The sequence below is a fragment of the Oryctolagus cuniculus genome, chromosome 18 (genome assembly GCF_051225735.1).
Source record: "Oryctolagus cuniculus isolate XC-2025 breed Fujian yellow rabbit chromosome 18, ASM5122573v1, whole genome shotgun sequence".
Taxonomy (NCBI): Eukaryota; Metazoa; Chordata; class Mammalia; order Lagomorpha; family Leporidae; genus Oryctolagus; species Oryctolagus cuniculus.
Window position 1 is genome coordinate 14,174,448 of NC_142884.1, and position 19,541 is coordinate 14,193,988.

General features: G+C 60.3%; 2 protein-coding genes across 4 annotated transcripts in view; one reads left to right on the top strand and one right to left on the bottom strand.

The window, feature by feature from the left end:
• The window catches only part of MEGF8 (multiple EGF like domains 8), a 39,370-nt gene extending 28,957 nt beyond the window's left edge, over nucleotides 1-10,413 (top strand). For both annotated transcript variants that reach the window (XM_051836451.3, XM_051836452.3), the window contains 9 exons: nucleotides 143-356; nucleotides 454-668; nucleotides 3,485-3,692; nucleotides 3,863-4,022; nucleotides 4,320-4,512; nucleotides 4,804-4,974; nucleotides 5,055-5,185; nucleotides 5,535-5,667; nucleotides 7,484-10,413. In XM_051836451.3, the coding sequence (XP_051692411.3) occupies nucleotides 143-356; nucleotides 454-668; nucleotides 3,485-3,692; nucleotides 3,863-4,022; nucleotides 4,320-4,512; nucleotides 4,804-4,974; nucleotides 5,055-5,185; nucleotides 5,535-5,667; nucleotides 7,484-8,752 (2,694 nt within the window). In that variant the 3' untranslated portion in view covers nucleotides 8,753-10,413. The remainder of the gene's footprint in view (nucleotides 1-142; nucleotides 357-453; nucleotides 669-3,484; nucleotides 3,693-3,862; nucleotides 4,023-4,319; nucleotides 4,513-4,803; nucleotides 4,975-5,054; nucleotides 5,186-5,534; nucleotides 5,668-7,483) is intronic.
• Nucleotides 10,414-15,823: 5,410 nt separating this feature from the next.
• Nucleotides 15,824-18,120, bottom strand: CNFN (cornifelin). 2 transcript variants are annotated; one of them, XM_008249688.5, is made up of 5 exons: nucleotides 17,534-18,120; nucleotides 16,871-17,037; nucleotides 16,473-16,583; nucleotides 16,138-16,274; nucleotides 15,824-16,043 (listed from the first exon to the last, which is right to left on the bottom strand). In XM_008249688.5, the coding sequence occupies exons 2-5, from the start codon at nucleotides 16,905-16,907 to the stop codon at nucleotides 15,954-15,956; spliced, it is 375 nt and encodes a 124-aa protein (XP_008247910.1). In that variant the 5' UTR covers nucleotides 16,908-17,037; nucleotides 17,534-18,120; the 3' UTR covers nucleotides 15,824-15,953. The 2 variants fall into 2 exon arrangements, with proteins under 2 accessions (XP_008247910.1, XP_008247911.1); XM_008249689.5 differs by lacking the exon at nucleotides 16,871-17,037 and having other exon boundaries at nucleotides 17,534-17,691.
• Between the last annotated feature and the right edge of the window lie 1,421 nt (nucleotides 18,121-19,541).

The following is a 19,541-nucleotide window of genomic DNA, read 5'->3' on the forward strand; positions in this document are numbered from 1 at the left end:
GGGGCGGGGGTGAGCAATGGCAGGTAGGGGGACAGGGAGGCCTTGGTACGCTTTCAGAACCACTGAGCCCTTCAGCTGGGATTGGGTGGGAAGAGCTAGAGGAAGGATCCCCGAGGTCCCCATTAAACCTCTCCCCCACCAGGCGTCTGCCCCCCGCTGTAAGTGGTGTACCAACTGTCCTGAGGGTGCCTGCATCGGGCGCAACGGGTCCTGCACCTCCGAGAACGACTGTCGGATCAACCAGCGAGAGGTCTTCTGGGCGGGGAACTGCTCGGAGGCCGCGTGCGGGGCTGCAGACTGCGAGCAGTGCACGCGGGAGGGCAAGTGCATGTGGACGCGCCAGTTCAAGAGGACGGGTGAGTGGCAGCCTCGGCCCCTGATGAGAGTTTGAGGGTCTGGGCTGCTGGCTTCGAGACCCAGGACTGGATGCTCATGCCTGTGCTCCATCCCCAGGGGAGACCCGTCGCATCCTCTCGGTGCAGCCCACCTACGATTGGACCTGCTTCAGCCACTCGCTGCTCAACGTGTCCCCGATGCCTGTGGAGTCATCACCCCCGCTGCCCTGCCCCACCCCCTGTCACCTCCTTCCAAACTGCACCTCCTGCCTGGACTCCAAGGGTGCGGACGGAGGTTGGCAGCACTGTGTCTGGAGCAGCAGCCTCCAGCAGGTACCACCCAGGACCGGGCTGTCCAGGCTCCCTCCTCTGTCCTGGCACTGGCCCTCCTCCCTCCTCTCATCCTTCATCGCCATCGCCCTCGCTCACGTCTGACTGCGTCCTCTGCTCCCATCACCTCTCCCCGCTTCCTCCTGCCGTCGCCCAGCCACGCTTCTGCGCCGCCCTCCTTGGTCCCCCAGCCTGAGCCTTCCTGCTGCCTCCCGTCTGTGTCTCCTCGTTCACTCCCTGCTACCTCTCAGACCTTCTCTGCTTCCCTCCTTCATCTCTTTCTCTGCTTTTGAAACTTTGGGTGGAAGAAACAGACACTTCCTTGAGCTGGCATCTCATCAGGAACTGGGGCAGTTGGTGGAGGACAGGAGAGCAGCTGCTCTGTCGCTCTTGGCCACGTGGCGGTCCCAGCTGTTCTCCACACATCTCTGTCTTCTCTCAGCTTCTTCATTAACACACACGCCCTCAGGTGGTGGCCTTGACCCTTAATCCATTTGCACTTCTGACTCCAGAGGCCACTGTTGTCCCAGTGTATGTCCCTTTGAGCTCAGTCTCCAGGAACTCAATCCGGGTCTCCCACATGGGTGACAGAGACACAAGTGCTTGAGCTGTGTCCCAAGGTGTGTGTTCGCAGGAAGCTAGATCGGAAGTAGAGCGGAGACTTGAACCCAAGAACCCTGGTATAGGATGTGGCATCCCACACCGCGTCTCACCTGCTGCGCCAAATGCCAGCCCCATTACTGCTTTTACCGTTACTGCAGTTAGTCGTGGTGAGGGGGTCAGTCTGGCTGCTTCAAGTTCCACCCTTTAGGGAGATGTCCCATCTCCACTGTCTGAGATGCACCAAGAGAGTAGCCGTGGGGGTTGCCCGTGGTGACTCTCAGAGTGGCCAGGAGGGCAGAGGCCTGATGTCTGCAACCAGCAGTGCCCTCTTGGCGCCTGAGGTCCTTCTGGTAACAGAAGTCCTCCCCAGATGTCCTGGTGCATACCGCCGCCCCTGCCCCTGTGCCTGCCCAGGTCAGAGGCCTGAAGAACCAGGTGGCCAAGGAGGCCAAAGAGCAGCGGGGCGAGGGGCCGGCGACGCGGTGGGGAGAGCACAGCGTGCCCTTGGCGGCTGCACCAGCACAGCTGATGGTGGAAGTGACCAAGGGGACTTTTGCCCACTCCAATTTCTGTGAAATCTCTTAACTTTAAAATGTTGGCTCAGGTTTTCATGTTTTATTTTCCAAAAAAAATTATTTGAAAGGCAGAGAAACAGCTTCCATCAGCTGGGTCACTCCCCAAATGCCTGCAACAGCTGAGGCTGAAGTCGGGAGTCAGGAATTCAACCCATGCAGGTGGCAGGAACCCAGTACTTAAGTCGTCACCTGTGCCTCCCAGGGTGTGCACTCACAGGAAGCCGGAGCTGGGTATTGAACCCAGGCACTCTGGTAGGGGCCTCGGACATCTCAACCAGCATCTTAGCCATTATGCCTGCCCCAGCTTGGGTTTTATAAAAACACTACCTCACAAGGCAAACGTTAGCAGGCGTGCAGGCCAGACCCATTGTGTTTGCTCCAGGTCTGTCAGGCGTCATTGGCTTTGTCCTCAGAACCTGGAGTGGGCAGCCAAGTGCTGTCTTCCCTCACCTGTCTCCTGCCGCCTACCTACCCTCGCTCCTCCCAGCAGATTCATTCTTGGGCATCTTTCCTGTCGGGGGCTCTTTGCTGGGTGCTGGGGCTGTCAGCACAGGAGCTGGGGTCCTTCTCTCGAACTTGGGTTCCCGTCTCTCCCACGAGCACAGCGATGCAGTATATGGTGTTGGGCACGATCACTGCCCACCAGGCGGGTCCCACACTGGGGACCCAGGGTGCCCTGCCCCTCCCCTCCCCTCCCCATAGCCCCACCATCTGCCAACGGGTGCACTAAATTTAGACCGGGAAGCCCAGCCTGGCAGAGATTTGCCTCTGGCACCTCCGCAGGACGCAGTTTGCTGCCGGCCCCAGCCCTCCGTGGGCTCGGAGCTCCGGCCGCAGCAGTCAGGGTTTTCTATTTCAGAATTGCGTGGTTGGCTTTGCCTCTGCCCAAGTGCTCTCAGGCAGCCAAGACGGATTAATCTCTTTCCTGTTACACTCCAGGCCCAGGCAGTGAATAACACGCTCGAGGGAACTTCCCACAGTGCACCATGTCTGGATTCCAGCACAGAAGCGACGGCCTCGGAGTCGTGCCCGGCCCCAGCCCAGGGCTTCTCAGCTTCCCAGCCGGGGCTGGGGGAAGCCTCTGGGCCCCAGAAGCCAGGTCCACATTTTTGCTGACGGCTGTGGCTCATGGCCCAGCTCCTGATTCTCAGGTCCCCATCTGGGTCATTGCCCTTCGTTAGCTGAAAGAAACAGGTGTGCCCTTGGCTGAGCTGATGAACAGAACTCACTCCCACACAGGGATACCCTGGGAACCTGGGTGAAAAGTGCAGCCGGGCCTTGGGGGTGGGGGTAAGGGGCTGGGGTGGCCTGGAGCCTGTGGGACAGCGGGAAAGCCATGTGTGATGTGTCAGGAGCCCGACGTCCATCCCTGCCTCCTGCAGCTGCTGCTTCCGCCCCTCTGTTCTCTTCACTTGTAATCTTCCTATCATACAGCCCCTCACAGGGACTTCCGCAGCCTGGCCTCTAGCCCTAATGCCCAGTTCTAGTGCCTGAGAGGTGGAACATGAAGGCCCCAGCTGGTGTCCACCCTGGCCCACCTGCCCACGGCTGAGGAGGGGCGAGGCTTCGGGAAGAGATGTCATCCGAGTCATGTGTGTTTGACCCTCTCCTTACCTCTCTCTTCCCACCCTGCCCCTACAGTGCCTGAGCCCCTCCTACCTGCCCCTGCGGTGTATGGCCGGGGGCTGCGGACGCCTGCTCCGGGGGCCTGAGAGCTGCTCCCTGGGCTGTGCTCAGGCGACCCAGTGCGCCCTGTGCCTGCGGCGCCCCCACTGTGGCTGGTGTGCCTGGGGGGGCCAGGACGGGGGCGGCCGCTGCATGGAAGGGGGACTCAGCGGCCCCCGAGATGGTGAGGATTGGGGGTGGGAGGAGAGGGGCTGGCCCTTGGCTGGGGTCTGGTATGGAGGACATGGGGGTGCTGGGGGCTGTCCCAGGGGTTGTAGGAGCAAGGGCTTGGGGCAGGGGGGGGTCCTCTGCACCCCCTGCCCCCAGCTGAAATCCTGTACGCCCTGGTGCCAGGCCTGACATGTGAGCGTCCTGGGGCCTCCTGGGCCTTCCTGGCCTGTCCCCCTGAGGACGAGTGTGCGAATGGGCACCATGACTGCAATGAGACACAGAACTGCCACGACCAGCCGCACGGCTACGAGTGCAGCTGCAAGACTGGCTACACCATGGACAAGTGAGGCTCCGAGCGAGTGGGTGGGAGGAGCGGACCGCACAGACCGAGGGGCCGTGGGCTGCAGGGAAGGGAGAGGCTGAGAGCACAGCCGGATGCAAAGAAGGGAAGCTGAGGGCCTGAGGGTGGTGGGCTGGGTCTGGGAGGGGCAGGAGGGGGAGATGGACAAGGGAGGGACTGCATTCCCCAGTGCCCTCTGAAGAGGGAGATCTCTGGACAGAGCAGGGAAGGGGCGGGGGCCAGGCTGCGGTGCCCCGAGGAAGGCAGGTCCCTGCCCTGACTCCCACTCTGTCCCCACAGCGTGACGGGGCTGTGCCGCCCCGTGTGTGCCCAGGGCTGTGTGAACGGCTCGTGTGTGGAGCCCGACCACTGCCGCTGCCACTTCGGCTTCGTGGGCCGCAACTGCTCCACGGAATGTCGGTGCAACCGCCACAGCGAGTGTGCCGGTGTCGGGGCCCGCGACCACTGCCTGCTGTGCCGCAACCACACCAAGGTGGGCCGCCCACCAGGGCCTCGGACCCCTGAGCCCACCCTCCAGTGACTGGAGTCCCCCTCACAGCTCTGATGAGTAGAGGCAGGGAAGCAGGCAGAGCCCTGTTGTTGGGAGGTGTCTGAGGCCCCGGGGACACTGCCTGGGGGTGGACAGTGCAGGCTGGGCTGGGAGGGTGGGCTCATGGGAGAGGGCTGGGGAAGGGCTTTTGGAGCTCAGAACTTGGGGCTAGAAGTGTGCAGGTGCAGCCGTGTGATTCTGTAGCCTGCCTGACACCCTGTATCCTGGCTTCAGGGCAGCCACTGTGAGCAGTGCCTCCCGCTGTTTGTGGGCTCAGCCGTGGGGGGTGGGACCTGCCGGCCCTGCCATGCCTTCTGTCGCGGCAACAGCCACGTCTGCGTCTCCAGGAAGGAGCTGGAAATGGCCAGGAGGGAGCCAGAGAAGTACTCCCTGGACCCGGAGGAGGTAAGAGGCCGGTCGGAGCTGGGTCTGAGGGAGGAGGCGGGCATGTGCCTTTTGGCATCAGCCTGTCCTTGCTTTGCCAGATAGAAAACTGGGTGACAGAGGGTCCCAGCGAAGACGAGGCCGTGTGTGTGAACTGCCAGAACAACAGCTACGGGGACAAGTGCGGGAGCTGCCTGCACGGCTACTTCCTCCTGGACGGGAAGTGCACCAAGTGAGGGCGCCCTCCTCCAGGGCGGTTCCGGGAGCCGCCCCCCCACCACCCAGCCCTCTTCCCCATCCGTCAGGAGGGGATGAATTCCTCAGATGCTGTGTGCAAACAGGGACTGCGGAACCCCGCAGGAGACTGGGCATGGAGGCTGCGAGCTACCAGCCCTGGAGAGACCCTCCCCCCCATACCCTCTGCCCTGGGTGTCAGCCATGCCGGGTGCCACTCCTGACTGCCATCCTGCAATGGCTCGACCTCTGGAAGCCTGGCCCCTCTGGCCTCCCCAGGTAGTGTCCAGCCCAGGCCCTGGAGCTGCCGGGAGCCATGTAATCCCCATTGTCTCCTTCATCCTCAGGTGCCAGTGTAACGGCCACGCTGACACATGCAACGAGCAGGACGGGACGGGCTGCCCGTGTCAGAACAACACAGAGACGGGCACATGCCAGGGCAGCTCTCCCAGTGACCGCCGAGACTGCTACAAGTACCAGGTGCGGCTGGGGAGGCCAGTGGTGGGCCGAGGCCCCCACCTGCTGGGATGGGGTAACCAGGCGTGGTTCTCAGTCTGCAGTCTTGGGGTCAAGGTTAGCTTGATGGACTGTTCCCGAGCCCCAGCCAGGTTCAGGCCGTGATGCTGACTCCAGCAGGAGCCTCTGTGGGGCTCTTAGACCAGCGGGGAAACATCCCCATTGCAGACACAGCCTGGAGGCCGCCAGTGCCAGGAAACCTACCTCATAGTAGCTTAAGCTAAAAAGAGAATGGACTGACTCTCGAGACCTGGGCTGGTCCACCTTCAGGAATGGCTGGGTCCAGGTGTTCTCTCCTTCACCTTGACTCTGCTTTTCTCTGTGTTGGCCTCATCCTCAGGCAGGCTCTCCCCAGTGGCAGTCCCCGTCTCACTGCTGGGCCGCAGTTCTGGTGCCCAGACTCCAATCCCCTTGAGTTTCCTTTCTGCCGGCCGGCTCCTGGAGCACTGCATCAGCCACCCGGCTGGCTCCTGGGGTGCAGCCTTGCCGCCAGCAGGAAGGATACGCCCTGCTCCCTCCTTGGGGCATAGCTGTCCCCACCCCAGCCGCCTTCCCTCTGCAATGCCAGAGGGAAGAGGAAGTCCCTGACTCCTCAGGCTCCCCACACGCTGGTAGGAACACTGTCTGTCTGTCTGATGTGGCAGCAGTCACTCAGCCTTCCTAACGCTGCGTTTCCACTTGGGACCAGATTTGGTACTTTCCCAAAGCCTAACCAAAAGGGTCCCCTACAGCCCTCGGGGCAGCTGTGGAGTAGCTGAGTCTGGATTCTCGAGCAGGGGCTGGGGTTAAGGGAGCATCTGCGCCAAGCTGGGCGCTGTGCTTTGGGGACGTGGAAGGCTTTTCAAGGCTGTGCAGGGGCCTTGGTGAGGCACAGACGTGGGAGGAATCAGGCTCAGGGACAATGAATGTCCTGCCCAGGTCAGGCAGCTGGCACTTAACAGCCTGGACTGAATCAGATCCCAAAACTCCAGCCGTCTCCACTGAGCTACAGGCGTCCAACAGCTGTTATCATCTAGCCACTCATTCGTTCAGCGCTCACTTAGTGCCTGTTGTGTGCTTGCACTGGGGCGTAGTGGGCCAAAGCAGCCGAACGGAGTCCTTGAGGAGCTCACATTCTCAGGGAGGCCCACGCGGCGTGTTAGACAGCAGTGAGCGGGGGGAACGCCGATGCCGATGCCGCGGGACGGGGAGCTGGTGGGAGTGGAAACGGTGGAGAGAGTGGCTAAGGAGGGGCTTCGTGAGGAGGGGGCACTTGAAGTGGAAGTGAGGGTGCTGGACTCGTGGACGTGTGGGAGTGGAGCCGTCCAGACAGGATGAGCCAGTGCGAAGGCTCTGAGGTGGGAGCGTAGCTGGGCCTGCAGGTGAGGCTGGCCAACCCTGTGCCAAACGCTATGCCTGTGGCTTCAGCAGTCCCCCGAGTAACCCGTGGCTGCTCCCATGTACAGAGGAAGAATCTCAGCACAGTGAGCTAAGTTGCTAGTCCAAGGCACACAGCTAATGAGGAGGCAGAGCTCTACATGGCTGGCCTCAGCATCAGGGTGTCAGTCACTGAGGTGACCAGGGGTGGCAGGGCTGGACTGTCAGGTCCTGGTGCTGGCTGCACTGTGGCCAGTGGATTTGGGGGGATCATAAGAAAGCAGCTGGAGCCCTGGGAAAGGGGCGGAGCCTGGGGCTGTGGCTCCTTACCAACAGGTGCAAGGTGTCACCAGGTCCTGCTTGGGGAGTGGCCAGTGCTGGGCTCGTTCCTGATGGCTGCCCCCGCTCCCTGCTCTGCCCACAGTGCGCCAAGTGCCGGGAATCTTTCCATGGGAGCCCACTGGGTGGCCAGCAGTGTTACCGCCTCATTTCCGTGGAGCAGGAATGCTGCCTGGACCCCACGTCCCAGACCAACTGCTTCCACGAGCCCAAGCGCCGGGCACTCGGCCCAGGCCGCACCGTCCTCTTCGGCGTGCAGCCCAAGTTCACCAATGTGGACATCCGCCTGACACTGGATGTGACCTTCGGTGCTGTGGACCTCTACGTCTCCACCTCTTACGACACTTTCGTGGTCCGTGTGGCCCCTGACACCGGTGTCCACACTGTGCATATCCAGCCCCCCCCACCCCCACCGCCACCCCCACCCCTGGCTGACGGTGGCCCCCGGGGGGCTGGGGACACGGGGGGACCAGGGGCTGGAAGCGGGCTGGGCGCTCCAACAGAGCCACGAGTGCGGGAGGTGTGGCCGCGAGGCCTGATTACCTATGTGACTGTGACAGAGCCGTCGGCGGTGCTGGTGGTCCGTGGCGTGCGGGACCGGCTGGTCATCACCTACCCGCACGAGCACCACGCCCTCAAGTCCAGCCGCTTCTACCTGCTGCTGCTGGGCGTGGGAGACCCGAATGGGCCAGGCGCCAACGGCTCGGCCGACTCGCAGGGCCTGCTCTTCTTCCGGCAGGACCAGGCCCACATCGACCTGTTTGTCTTCTTCTCTGTCTTCTTCTCGTGCTTCTTCCTCTTTCTCTCTCTCTGCGTGCTCCTCTGGAAGGCCAAACAGGCCCTGGACCAGCGGCAGGAGCAGCGCCGGCACCTGCAGGAGATGACCAAGATGGCCAGCCGCCCATTTGCCAAGGTCACTGTCTGCTTCCCGCCTGACCCTGCTGCTGTGGCTCTGGCCTGGAAGCCGGCTGGGCTCCCACCACCTGCCTTCCGCCGCTCTGAGCCCTTCCTGGCTCCTCTGCTGCTGACAGGGGCTGGTGGGCCCTGGGGACCTGTGGGAGGGAGCTGCTGCCCACCGGCCATCCCAGCCTCCACTGCTGGCCTGCGAGCTGGGCCCATCACCCTTGAGCCCACAGAAGATGGCATGGCCGGGGTGGCCACGCTGCTGCTGCAGCTGCCTGGGGGGCCCCACGCACCCAACGGTGCCTGCCTGGGGTCAGCCCTTGTCACACTGCGGCACAGGCTGCATGAGTACTGTGGGGGTGGCGGGGGTGCTGGGGGCAGTGGCCATGGAGCTGGCGCCGGCCGGAAGGGACTGTTGAGCCAGGACAACCTCACCAGCATGTCCCTCTGACCCGCCAAGGGCCACGGCAGCCAAATCACCTGAGGGGGCCACTCTGGACTTGGGGTTCCTCCACCTGGGGGTCCCTGGACACTGCCTCCTCAGACAGCACTGACTCCCTCCCCCTTGCGGGTCCTCAGGACCCCTTTGTTCTGCATTCAGCAACTATTTATTGAGCACCTACTATGTGCTGGGCACTGTTGCAGGCACAGGGCAAGCAGGAGTCAAGGGAAGTGGGTCCCTGATGTTGTGGGACTTAGGGTCTGGTGAAGGGAGACAGGCAGCACACACACACACACACACACTGACACACATACAGAGACACAGTGACACAGACAATGTAGAGACGCACAAATACAGAGACTGACACACATACAGAGACACACAGTGAGACAGATATAGATACAAATACAGACAGTGACACAGACATGCACACTGACACAGAGACAGTGACACAGACATGCACACTGACACACATACAGACACAGACCCGTACACACTGATAAGACAGATGTGGACACAGGAGCAAGGTGCTTTTAGAGAGACCTCCATGGGATGTGACCGTGAGGGCCCATGGGGTGAAGCCCACTGGACGTCCCGAGAGGCACAGAAGAGCAACTGGCCATGAGAGATGCTGCGAGAAGTGAGCTCTGGGCAGAAGGAACGAGGGTGAAGGCCATGAGTGGGGAGCCAGTGTGCTTTATTGAAGGCTTGGGACACGGCCCATGTGCCCCAGGCCGAGTGTGAGATGAGGTTGGGCGGGCAAGGAGCGGCGTCACCCCGTACTCCATGGGCGAGACGGGGCCTTGGCTTTCTCAGGGCAGTGGGAAGCTGTTGGTTTTCTGAGGGAGTGGCAGGATCCGACGAACGTATTTAAGAGGTCGCTCTGCTGAGGTGTGAGAGTGGGATGGAGGGGGTGGGGAGGTGGCAGTCATGCAGCTGTGTATGGGGGCTTGTGATGTGTGGGGGTCCAGGTGACCCTTAACTGTTGACTGAGCCATGGCTGGGGGTGGGGTTTGGGCAGGTGAGGCAGGCAGGCCCTGAGGAAGATCAGGAATCGGTCAGATCCAGACACTACTGCATCTGAGCAGGAGGGACGGGGTGGGGGGAGGGGGGGTGGACAGTGCTGGTGGAAGTAGCTAAGAGGCAGGGACAGCGAGAGCCCAGAGTGGGGCAGGAAGCTGCTGCTGCCACCCAGACTGGAGGGACAACGTGCATCTGTGCTGACCGAGGTCCTCCCGTGAAGCTGGGACAGCAGGGGGCAGGTCAGAGGGAGCCTTGGAGAAGATGGAACCTCTGCCGGACGCTGCCCTAGGCAGGCGTGGGGCATCGGCTGGAGGTGGAGCTGTGGGAGCCGCTGGTGCACAGCTCCTCACTGGTGCTGCTTGCACACTTCCAGGTGCTCCTCACCTCAGCCACCTCCTTGGACTTCTGAGCTCCACCCACAGGGGACCCCTTTTCTCAAGGCCTAGCTGCCTCCTTGCCCAAGACTCCTACCACCTGCTGCTGTTTGGTCCTTGGGACGGGGTGGTTTGGGGGGACTGGTCCCTGCAACCTCCCTTCCCTGGGAGGGCCTCAGCCTGAAGGGCCCGACGGTGTGCACGACAGAGGCAGCAGGGACCGTGTTGGAAGAGGCGGAAATGGCTGAATCCACAAATAAAGAGTGAGGAGGACCCAGGTGTGAGTGGCATCTGCATAAGGGAGGGGGTGGGGTGGAGCGGGCTGCCCTGAAGCTGCAATGGTGCGTGGGTGTGTGGGTGTGGGTGTGTGTGTGTGTGTAGACCCCTGAATGCCCTGATTCTGCTGTGTGGTCTGATAAGCCCTTGCTCCCCGGGGAAGCCATGAACTGAGGAGAGCTGTAGGCTTCCCTGGGTCCCTAATGCGGGATTTCTGTGTGGCTCAGGAGGGAAAGCAGGCTGCCTCGGTCCCAGGCACAAGTTACTTTTTTTTTTCTTTTGGTGTGTGTGTGTGTGTGTGTATATATATATACACACACACACACTTTGCCACCCAAGTGCCTGTGATGGCCAGTGGGGTTGAAGCCAGGTGCTAGGGACGTAATCCAGGTGAGTAGCAAGTGCCTGAGCCACCACTGTTCCCTCCCAGGGTCTGTATTAGCAGGAAGCTGGAGTCGGGAGCCGGAGTCAGGTTTGGAACCTGGACACTATGATGTGGAGTGTGGGCACTCTAACCACTAGGCCACGTAGGCTATTTTCAATCTTTAATTTTAACTGGCCCATCATGATTGTGCATATTTACGGGGTACCGTCTGCCGGTGTGGCATTGTGCCAAGAGTGACAAGCCCGCCCATGAGCACAGCCCCATTGCTTCTTTAGCTGCTCTACCAAGAAGGTGGCAATGTGTGTGGGTCTCTGGGCGGCCCCTGAATGGTGTATTTGGAGTCTTTTTGGGTAACTGAAGGGATGTTTAGGGATTCCTCTGACCACATGGGTGTTTTGCCTGTGTGAGCTGACCGTGGTATCTGTGAGCTTGGGTTCATGGAGCCCCATGAGCTCGACAGGTTGCTTGGCGTGTTATTGCCATGAGTTCATGTGACTATTTCCTGAAACATTCGAGGTAGCTCTGTGTAACCCCTGTTTTGGAGCTGGGTGTGCTGTCTCCAGAGAGGATCCTGCAGGACCAGGAGGAAGTGCAGGTGCGGGTGCCCGTGCCTTACGTTGTTGGGCCTGTGACTTTGGCTCCCTGAGCAGAGCACTTGCACCATTTTATCTGGGATACAGGCCCCTGTCCCTGCCAGGCACGGCCCATGGTGCGTGTTCACCCTCCCCCATGTCGGCCCCTCAGCTTCTCCCCGAATGCACCTGAAAGGGGCTAATGCAAGCCCCGACTGGCCCACAAGCAGCCACCAGCAGTCTGGAGACTTTGGGAAAGGGGGAGATTTTACCAAGGGCCCATCCCTGTCCGGGCGCTGTGCCAGGTACTTGGCAATCTTGTTAATCTTCCCAAGGTGACTCCTGGGAGGCACAGGCTCCTTGCTGCTCTTTTGCAGATTCAAAAGCCAAGTCTTCTGGGAACTTGGGGATAATTAAGAGGCCAGCCAGGGGCTCGTGTTGTGGTGCAGTGGGTTAAGCTACTGCCTTGACCTTGGCATCCCATACAAGTGCCGGTTTGAGTCCTGGCTGTTCTACTTGTGATTCAGCTCCCTGCTAATGCACCTGGGAAAGTAGCAGAAGATGGCCCAAGCGCCTGGCCCCGCCACCCACACAGGAGACAGAGATCTTCCGACCACTGGTTCACACCCCAGATAGTTAAAGTGGCCAGAGCTGGGCTAGGCCAGGCTGAAGCCAGGATCCTGGAACTCTATTCGTGTCTCCCATATGGATGGCAGAGGTCTGAGCACTTGGGCCATCTGCTGCTGCTTTCCTAGGCTCATGAGCAGGGAGCTGGATGGGAAGTAGAGCAGCCAGGACTTGAACTGATGCTCATATGGGATGCAAACATTGCAGGTGATGGCTTAACCTGCTTCCCTACAATGCCGACCGAAGCCAGACTCTTTAAAACTTTTTTTTTTTTTTTTAATTTGGAAGGTAAGAGAGACAGAGATCTTCCATCTGCTAGTTTACTCTCCAAATAGATATGACAGCTGGACCTGGGCCAGGCCAAAGCCAGGAGCCAGGACTCACTCACATCTCCCACATGGGTGGCAGGGGCTCAAGTACTGAGCCATCATTTGCTGCTTTCCAGGCATATTAGCAGGGAGCTGAATCAAACCCAGGCACTCCAATGTGGAACGCAGGCATCCCAACGCCCTCCCCAAACCAGATTATTTAAAAAAAAAAATTTTTTTTTTGAAAGGCAGAGAGACAGAGAAAGTAGAGATCTTCCATCTGCTGACTCACTCCCTAAATGCCTGCAATAGCCAGGGCTGGGCCAGACCAGGAGCCAGGAGCCGGGAACTCAATCCACGTCTCTCACTGGGTGACAGGGACCCAATTACTTGCGCCATCGCTGCCCCCTCCCAGGGTGTGCATTAGCAGGAAGCTGAGCCAGGACTCAAAGGCAGGCACTGCAACAGGGGATACGGGCATCCCGAGCGGCATCCTAACCACTGTGCAAAATGCCTGCCCCAGCCAGATTCTGACACAGGTCTCACTCTGTATCCCACCCCACCCCCACCCCATGTCACCTCCAACAGCACTTCCCTTTTCCAAGCTGACGTCTTCTGCTTGTGGGCCTCACACCGTTGTAGGCACTGGGGACACAGCAGTGGACAAGGTCCCTGCCATCCTGGAGCTGGCCAAGCCCAGGATGCCTGGCGAGAAGTGAGTGAGGCAGCGTGCCAGGGCATGGTCAGGAAGGGTGGTGAAGGAGCAGGGTCGGTGCCCGCTGGTGGGAACGTGACCGGAGCAGGCGTGAGAGAGCCAGAGGGGCAAGGCAGGAAGTGTTCCAAGCTCAGGGAACGGCCGGGACGAAGGCTTGAGGTGGGAGTGTGGCTGGCATTTCAGAGAAGCAGCAGGTCATGTGGCCGAGGCAGGGGGGGTAGGGGGAGACAGGGAGGAGGCCAGGTCCTGAAGGGAGCAAAAGGCTGATCCCTCAGGACCTTGTGGCCACACGGAGGTGCCGGCTTCTACGCTGAGCACAGAAGGAAGGCAATCTGACTTGGGAGCTCCCAGGATGCCTCTGTGGGGAAGGGACCAAGGGGGTGAGGGAGGGCAGGAAGTCCCCTGAGGGAGCCACGATGTTCCACTGGGTAGACGCACAGGGTGGCTGGGACGGCGTGGGAGCCAGCAGAGGGGGAGAAGTGTGAGATGCCACTTGATGGACAGTGTGCAAGGTGGTGAGAGAGGACGCGCGTGAGCACTTGGAAAGATGGCACTGGCCACTTCCTGGTGTGGGATCGGGAGCTGGGTGTTGGACGGGCTCAATCTGAGGTGGCTCTCAGCTGTTCCAAAGGAAGATGTCACAACATTGGTGTGCAGATCTGGAGAGAGGACTCAGGAGAGAGGGGTAACAGCAAATAATGGCAGCTACGTGTTAGGATAGCTATGCTGTCATATTAGGCGTAACGTGAGGGTACCTCAATGTGAGTGTGGAAAACAGAATTTAAAGTAAAAGTTTAGAGGTGGGAAATTAGTCTACAGTTAAGACACGTGCATCCCACGCCTGAGGACTTGGTTTTGATTCCGACTGTGGCTCCTGATTCCAGCTGGAGCAGACCCGGGGAGACAGTAGTGATGGGTCAGCTGGGTTCCTGCCACCCACGAGGGAGACCTGGGTTACGTTCCTGGCCCAGCCACAGCCAGTTACTGTGGGCATTTGGGGAGTGAACCAGCAGAGGGGAGCTCGCTCTGTTTCTCTGCCTCTCAAAAAATTCTTAAAGCATCAGTTAATTTTGGTGCAAAAATTTTTTTAAATCCATACATAGTTTTTCATAATATGTATTTTCCACTTAATATGAAAAGAACATTGCAGCATAAATTTTTAAAAGATTTAGTTATTTATTTGAAAGGCAGAGTGGCAGAAAAATCTTATATCTGCTGGTTCACGCCCAGATGCCCATAACAGCCAGCTCTGGGCCAGGCCAAAGCCAGGAGCCCAGAACTCGATGTAGGTTTCCTTCATGGGTGTCAGGGACCCAAGCACTTGGGCCGTCACCTGGTGCCTCCCAGGTGCATTAACAGGAAGCTAAAATCTGAAGTGCAGGAGCCAGGATTCGAACCAACACTCCAGCATGGGATGTGGGCATTTCAAGGTGTGGCTTAACCCGCTGTGCGACAACACCTGGCACTCAGCACTTTTTCCCTCCGAAAGAAATTCATACTTTCTTTTTTTTTTTTTTTTTAAAAAGATTTATTTATTTGAAAGAGTTACACAAAGAGAGGAGAGGCAGAGAGTAAGAGAGAGAGAGGTCTTCCATCCGCTGGTTCACTCCCCAGTTGGCTGCAACGGCTAGAGCTGTGCCGATCCGAAGCCAGGAGCCAGGAGCTTCTTCTGGGTGCAGGGGCTCAAGGACTTGGGCCATCTTCCACTGCTTTTCCAGGCCATAGCAGAGAGCTGGATCGGAAGTGGAGCAGCCGGGTCTTGAACTGGCAATGATATGGGATGCTGGCGCTTCAGGCCAAGGCGTTAACCCACTATGCCACAGTGCCGGCTCCTAAACTGATACTTTTTATTTTATTTTTTATTTTTATTTTTGACAGGCAGAGTGGACAGTGAGAGAGAGAGACAGAGAGAAAGGTCTTCCTTTTTGCCATTGGTTCACCCTCCAATGGCCGCCGCGGCCAGCGCACTGCGCTGATCCGATGGCAGGAGCCAGGTACTTATCCTGGTCTCCCATGGGGTGCAGGGCCCAAGCACTTGGGCCATCCTGCACTGCACTCCCGGGCCACAGCAGAGAGCTGGCCTGGAAGAGGGGCAACTGGAACAGAATCCGGCACCCCGACCGGGACTAGAACCCGGTGTGCTGGCGCCGCAAGGCAGAGGATTAGCCTAGTGAGCCGTGGCGCCGGCCCTAAACTGATACTTTTAATTCTGTTTCCCCACAAGCTTTTTAAAGTACTCCCCTAGAACAGGGATATGAACACCACGACTTACTGAATTCACACTTTGGTAACACGGCTGGTAATTGTGAAAGGTCAGGCCCGCACCCCAGGCTGCACCATGCCGAGGTCTGAATGTTCACTAAAGCCCTAGCGGTAGAGAAGTGTGGTTGGTCTGGAGGGCCTTTAAGGACCCCCTTTCAGCTCCGGGGAGCCTTAAGCTGGGGAATTCTCTGAGACAGAGTCTGCCCCACCTGCCGGAATGGGGTGCGGGGTGCACGCGGTGCAGGTGAGCAGGACAGCTCAGCTAAGGGTTTTCTTTGTCTGTCTGGTTTCGCTGATTTTCAGGATGTGACCCTGGATTCTGAGAAGCGACTGCACCTGAGGGTTGGCGGTTTCACTCCGGGAGGTGAGGGGAAGCTGGGAGGGGGATTTGCTGAAGTCATGCCCAGCCCTGCGGGGTAGGGGCCCCAGAACTCTCCCATCCACATCTGGGCGGCTGGCAGGTGTCCCCCCACCTCCCTCACCAAACCTCCTTCTCCACCCAGATTCCTTCCCTGGGACAAAAAGGACATAGGCGGGGTCGGTTTTCAGGTTTTTAATTTTTTTAAAATTTTTAAAATTGTGGGTGTATTTCTGGCGGTGGGGCGGGGCAGGACCCCCCAGGAGGGGTTAGAGGAGGCCAGGGCCATAGGAGGGACGGGTGGGGCTCTTTACTCTCGGATCTTCAGTTCCCGCGCCATCTGACAGAGGGCGCAGGGCAGACAGAAGGTGAGGGCCGCCCAGTCGCGCCCGACGGAGCCCTGGAGGGTAGAAGAGAGAGATCAGGGGCCGGCCCTGGGACCCAGGAGGCCAGTCCCCAGCCCCTCGCTCCCTGCGTCCCGGGCCCGCGCGCACCTGGATGCGGTAGCGCTCGCGCATGCCGGTGCGCAGCGAGTGCAGGCCCCCGGGCAGGTAGGGCGCGCAGCAGCACTCGCCGAAGTCGTCGGAGATGCGACAGGCGAGGCACAGCGGCGCGAAGGTGCCACACAGACCTGCGCAGGGCACGGGGCGTCAGCGGCCGGGTCGAGTCTCCCAGAGGGAATTCGGGGTGCGGGAAGGTGGGAGAAAGGGCTTGAATGGGGGTGTGGGTGCTGGAGGGGGAAGCTGAGCCCGGGAAGGTGGGAGTGCTGCGGGCCCTGAAGGGTGAGGGCTGGGGGGCGGGGCGGTGACAGGGCCCCTCCCGAACTCACAGACGGGCATATCGTTGCAGCAGTCGGTGAGCCCCGTGTGCCAGTCACTGAGTTGGGTCTGGTAGCAGGTGCTGGCGCACTGTGGCTGGCTGGTCACCGGGTAGGACATGGCTGCGGAGGTGGGGGGCAGCGGTCAGCCGGCAGCCTCGAGGCACCCCTGCCACCCTTCCGTCTGCCGGGCAGTCTGGGCAGGGCCGCTAGGCCGCCCGCTGATAGGACACCCCCGTGTCTGGGCACGGACACCCCAGCCTGTCCCTGTTGCTACGGCCGGCCTCCTGGCCATCTGCCACGCCTGGGCCTGGGGTGCTGGGTTCCAGCATGTTGGGGGCAGGGGCCTCTGGGCGGAAGCAGGTGCCCAGGGGAGGGAGGCGGCCGTGTTCCTGGCACAGCGATCCCACCTTTGCCTTTCACGTTGTCGTGCATCTCAAACTGCATCTTGCTGGCCCTGGGGAGGTGGCCTCGCTGACGGCAACAGTGGCGGAGTCTGTCCCGCGGACGCTGGATAGTGGGGAGGGGAGGGCGGGGCACTGGGGCACTGGGGGCTGGGTTCTCAGAGGGAGGGGAGCTGGGGAGAAAGAGGCCAGGTCAGCCTGCGGCTGGCTGGGGGACATAGAACAGGGGATGGGGAGGGCGGGGCGAGAAACTCGCCCCATGTCTTGCAGCTGCCCGACAGACCCCAGACCACAGAGTACGCTACTCATCCCAGGTGCAGCGCTGGAGAGAGACAGCAAGGGGCAGACACAGAGCCAGAGACAGAGCCAGGCGCCCACAGAGGTGCTGTCAGGGGAGCCCGCACTCGCCCCACACTCTGGCTCCAACAAGCCCAGGTTCCAGGTGGGCACCGAGGCCAGACAGGTAGAAGGAAGGGCCTGGCTGCTCACCGCTGGCGGCCTGGGTCAAGGGCCGCAATGCCGGGGACGCCAGGGCCCAGGAATTGCCAAATGCAACCCAGCCCCCAACACAGGGGCCTGGGAAAGGCAGATGTCCAGAGAGAAAGGAAGAGACAGAGAAACAGAGGAGGGGAGAGGAGAGCGGAGCAGAGGGCTTCAGGGTGCTCCTACCTGCAGGCCTGCGGTGGCGCTGATGGAGACAGGTGTGGGTGATATGGGCGCTGAGTTCTCAGTCCAGGTCCAGGAGCCACTTATATGGGCCGGGCCACGTAGCCTTGGGCGGGGCTCTGACAGAGGTGCCCAGGGAGTCCCGCCGGTCTGGCTAACCCTCTGCCCGCCACTGGGCTTTTCCGCCGCCCCTCTCTGTTCCCCACCCCTCACCCCTCTTTGTGTCACCTCCCAGGACCTGGGGAATAGCATAGGGGGAGGGGGAGACAGAGGAAGGGGGTAGAGAGAGAGGGAGAGAGAGAGAGATGGAGAGGGGGTGGCGAACACACAGAAGGGAGGCAGAGAAGTGGCGAGAGGGGAGAGAGAGACAGGAAAACCCAGGGAGGTGGAGAGGGAGATGTGGAGAGACAGAGAGGCACAAAGATCCGGGGAGAATTAGCAAGAACATGGGGGACAGGGTTCCGAGAGGCACAGGGATGGAAAGGTGGGGGCCACAGCACAGGCTTTGGGGGAGGGGAAGGGGAGGAGGAGGTGGGCAGGAGACAGGAAGGGGCGCTTCCTTTGTGGGTCCCTCTCCTTGGTTCTTGGTGATGTCCCCCTCCCCTGCGAGGGTGTCCCTGTCCCCCACTCAGGGCCAGGAGATGCACGGGGGCAGTGCATTTAGTGAGTGATTCATGCTGGAACCAAAGGCGTCGACACACCTTACTGCACCCTCACCGCACCGCACCCGCACGCTGGGCAGGGAGGGGCCTGGGGCTGAAAAGCCACAGTTCCTGAAGGCAGTGGATGTGGCTCAGGTCACAGCACGGGGCCCAACGCAGCAGGGGCCAGAGTGGGTGGGTGGGGCGGGGCCCGGACCCTCGGTCTGAAGTAAAGCGGGCAGGGGCCGGGTCTGGCGCTAGTCCAGGCTGCACATCCCTGAGCAGGGGAGGGGCTCCTGCAGGGTGAGGGAGCAGGGGCCTGGATGCCTCCCTCGCCAGTCTCCCCCCAACAGGCCTGACAGGGTTGGAAGTGACTCAGTGAGGGAAGCGGTGTTAGAACTGGGTGGGGTTCCCAGCACGGGTGTCACCCCAAAAATGTAGGAGGCACCAGAAAATGGAGGTGTCACCTCCAGAGAAGTTGGTGCCATCACCCCACTGGGGACGGATATGGGGTGATGGCAGGCAGGTCACTGGCTGGTACCTGGATCCACTCCCTGCCCCCATCCCCACCCCACGCCCAGCACACCAGGACCTGAGGTCTCCCGACTTCCTGGATGGCCGCTGTCCTTGTCCCCAGAGCAGTGGGCTCATCGGCTCGCCTGTGCATTTGTGTCACTCGGTCGGGGAGCCTGAATGTTTGGGGGAGCCTGAGGCTCCTCCCCACTCGTGTTCCTGCTGTCTCCCCATGACCACATCTTCATCCCTCCAGCTCCAAAGCCCGTGTTGTTCTCCCTCATCTCGGCAGATCTGCTTCTAGACCCTGGGGGCCTCCTCCCAGGCTCCGTCTCTGTGCCCTCCTCCTGGAGTCTCTGTCCCCCTATCCTCAGGGTCTCCCCTCATCTCTGCCCCGTTGAAGCCTGGCCCCGCCCCCTGCTGTCCAGACCCTGGGCTGCAGTGACTCAGACGCCCCTTGAACTGTAGTTTCATCTCCTTCATGACACGGAGGAGGAGCCCGATGACATACGGCGACTCACGAGGATGAGGAAACAGGGACTGGGAGGTGACCTGCTGGGGACGGGGCGGGGCGGGGGGGATGGCCATCCCCTCAAATGGAGTTCCCAGACAGATCATGGGACATCTGATGCAATTTTCATTTCGGATAAGCAACAGATTTTTTTTTTTTTTTTTTTGCCTTATGCATTATTTGGCATGTACTTGCACTTTTTTTTTTTTTTTTTTAACTGTGTACACAGTTAAAAAGGTACACTGGGTTTCCTGTGTGTCCACTTGCTGAGCCTGGAACCCTGTCTTCAAAGTGGACTTTGGTCCCTCTGTCCCCACAGCCCAGCCCTCTCTCCTCCCTTCCTCCT

What these genes read in the sequence shown, in the direction of transcription:
- CNFN (XM_008249688.5), bottom strand. Translation starts at nt 16,907, where the DNA reads ATGCAGTTTGAGATGCACGACAACGTGAAAGGCAAAG. An exon ending in CGACAACGTGAAAGGCAAAG is followed by an intron (nt 16,584 to 16,870) that starts GTGGGATCGCTG and finishes CCACCTCCGCAG; the next exon opens with CCATGTCCTACCCGGTGACC. An exon ending in CTGCAACGATATGCCCGTCT is followed by an intron (nt 16,275 to 16,472) that starts GTGAGTTCGGGA and finishes TGCCCTGCGCAG; the next exon opens with GTCTGTGTGGCACCTTCGCG.